Consider the following 1,445-nt stretch of genomic DNA (forward strand, 5'->3'; position numbering starts at 1 on the left):
GATGTTTTGTAACGAAAGAAGGGGAGTGACTGATTTTGCAGTCCAGGAGCGGAGGTCCCTGGGACCATCAAGTTAGAAAAGTGGAGTGCGGGACCCTACCAAGAGAAGCAGTGATACCAGAAATAGAGGCAGAGACAATGACATGGGCAGATAGAGTGGCTGGGAGCGCTGGACTCAGGGAGGGAGAGGGGCTGTGTGCTGACAGCCAGGGAGCAGGCCTGTGAGGTGTATCCTTTGGTTGGTTGATGATACATGGAGGGGACTGTAATCTTTGCAATGAAATGAAATACGATAGGATGAATGTAAAACTGATGTTCTCCCATGCAAACCCATATAATTCACAATAAAAACTTTAAAAAACTGTAAACAGATAATTTATGTAATAAAAAAAAATGCAGATTAAGTCAAAGGAAACAAATCTTATCATCCAGATGCAACCATTCTGAAGACATGCTGTATGTCCTGTTCAAGAACATTTCCCATGTAAATCCACAGAAATGTACAATTCCATCTTTTATTTTAATGAAAATGGTAAAATATAATACATTATTGTTGTCATTGTTAGGTACTGTCAAATGGGTTCGGACTCATAACAACCCTGTATCAGGTTTCTGAGGAGCAGTTGGTAGGTTTGAACTGCCCACATTTCCATTAGCAGTCTAGTGCTTATTCTACACAGCCACACCGGGGCTCCAATCTAGCACATTGCTACTGTTGTTAAGTATCATCAAGTGGGTTCCGACTAATAGTGACCCTGTATAGGATTTCCGAGGAATGGCTGGTGGGTTTGAACAGCCAGCCGTGCTATTAGAAGTCCAGTGCTGACCTTACAGTGCCACCCAGGACTCCCTATAATTTGATTTTCCATATAACAATGTATCATGTCCTTCATGCTTGCTGTTAACTGACCTGGACAACCAACCCGTGCAAACCACAGGTAAGTTTGCCTTCGCGGAAGCTCCAAGTCTGAGTTGTGCTTCGCCTGCGGTCAGGCTTTCTAAGCATCAGGGGTTCGTACCTGAAAAAGGAAAAGGAAACATGTTCTATGAGTCAAATAGTTCAGATCTAACTAAAATGATCAGGATCATGGCTTTTGCTCTTCTGCCTTGCAACACCCTCTTACACCCTTGAAAGCTAATGGGCAGTTTGCTTTAACCCTATGGCACTTAGGTGTCTATTAACAAGGAAAGAGGATATACTGTGGAAAGCACCAAGCAAGGTCACCAGGTGATACTGAGATGGTTACTGTTTTCTTCTTAGGTGCCATGGCATTTATTCTGACTCATAGCAACCCAGTGCACAACAAAACAAACACTGGTCAAGCCGGTACCATCCTCACAATTGTTATGTTTTAGTTCACACTGTTGTTGCCATGGTGTCAGTCCATGTCGTTTTTGCTGACACTCTACTTCACCAAGTAGGGTGTCCTTTACCAAGGACTAGAC

The 1,445-nt window shown here is 43.3% G+C and overlaps 1 protein-coding gene across 2 annotated transcripts in view; it reads right to left on the bottom strand.

Moving 5' to 3' along the window:
- Nucleotides 1–1,445, bottom strand: part of VPS13D (vacuolar protein sorting 13 homolog D (S. cerevisiae)) — a 360,697-nt gene that overhangs the window by 176,202 nt on the left and 183,050 nt on the right. For both annotated transcript variants that reach the window (XM_006866375.1, XM_006866374.1), the window contains one exon: nt 910–1,018. In XM_006866375.1, the coding sequence (XP_006866437.1) occupies nt 910–1,018 (109 nt within the window). The remainder of the gene's footprint in view (nt 1–909; nt 1,019–1,445) is intronic.

The sequence above is a fragment of the Chrysochloris asiatica genome, unplaced genomic scaffold (assembly GCF_000296735.1).
Source record: "Chrysochloris asiatica unplaced genomic scaffold, ChrAsi1.0 scaffold00090, whole genome shotgun sequence".
NCBI lineage: Eukaryota > Metazoa > Chordata > Mammalia > Afrosoricida > Chrysochloridae > Chrysochloris > Chrysochloris asiatica.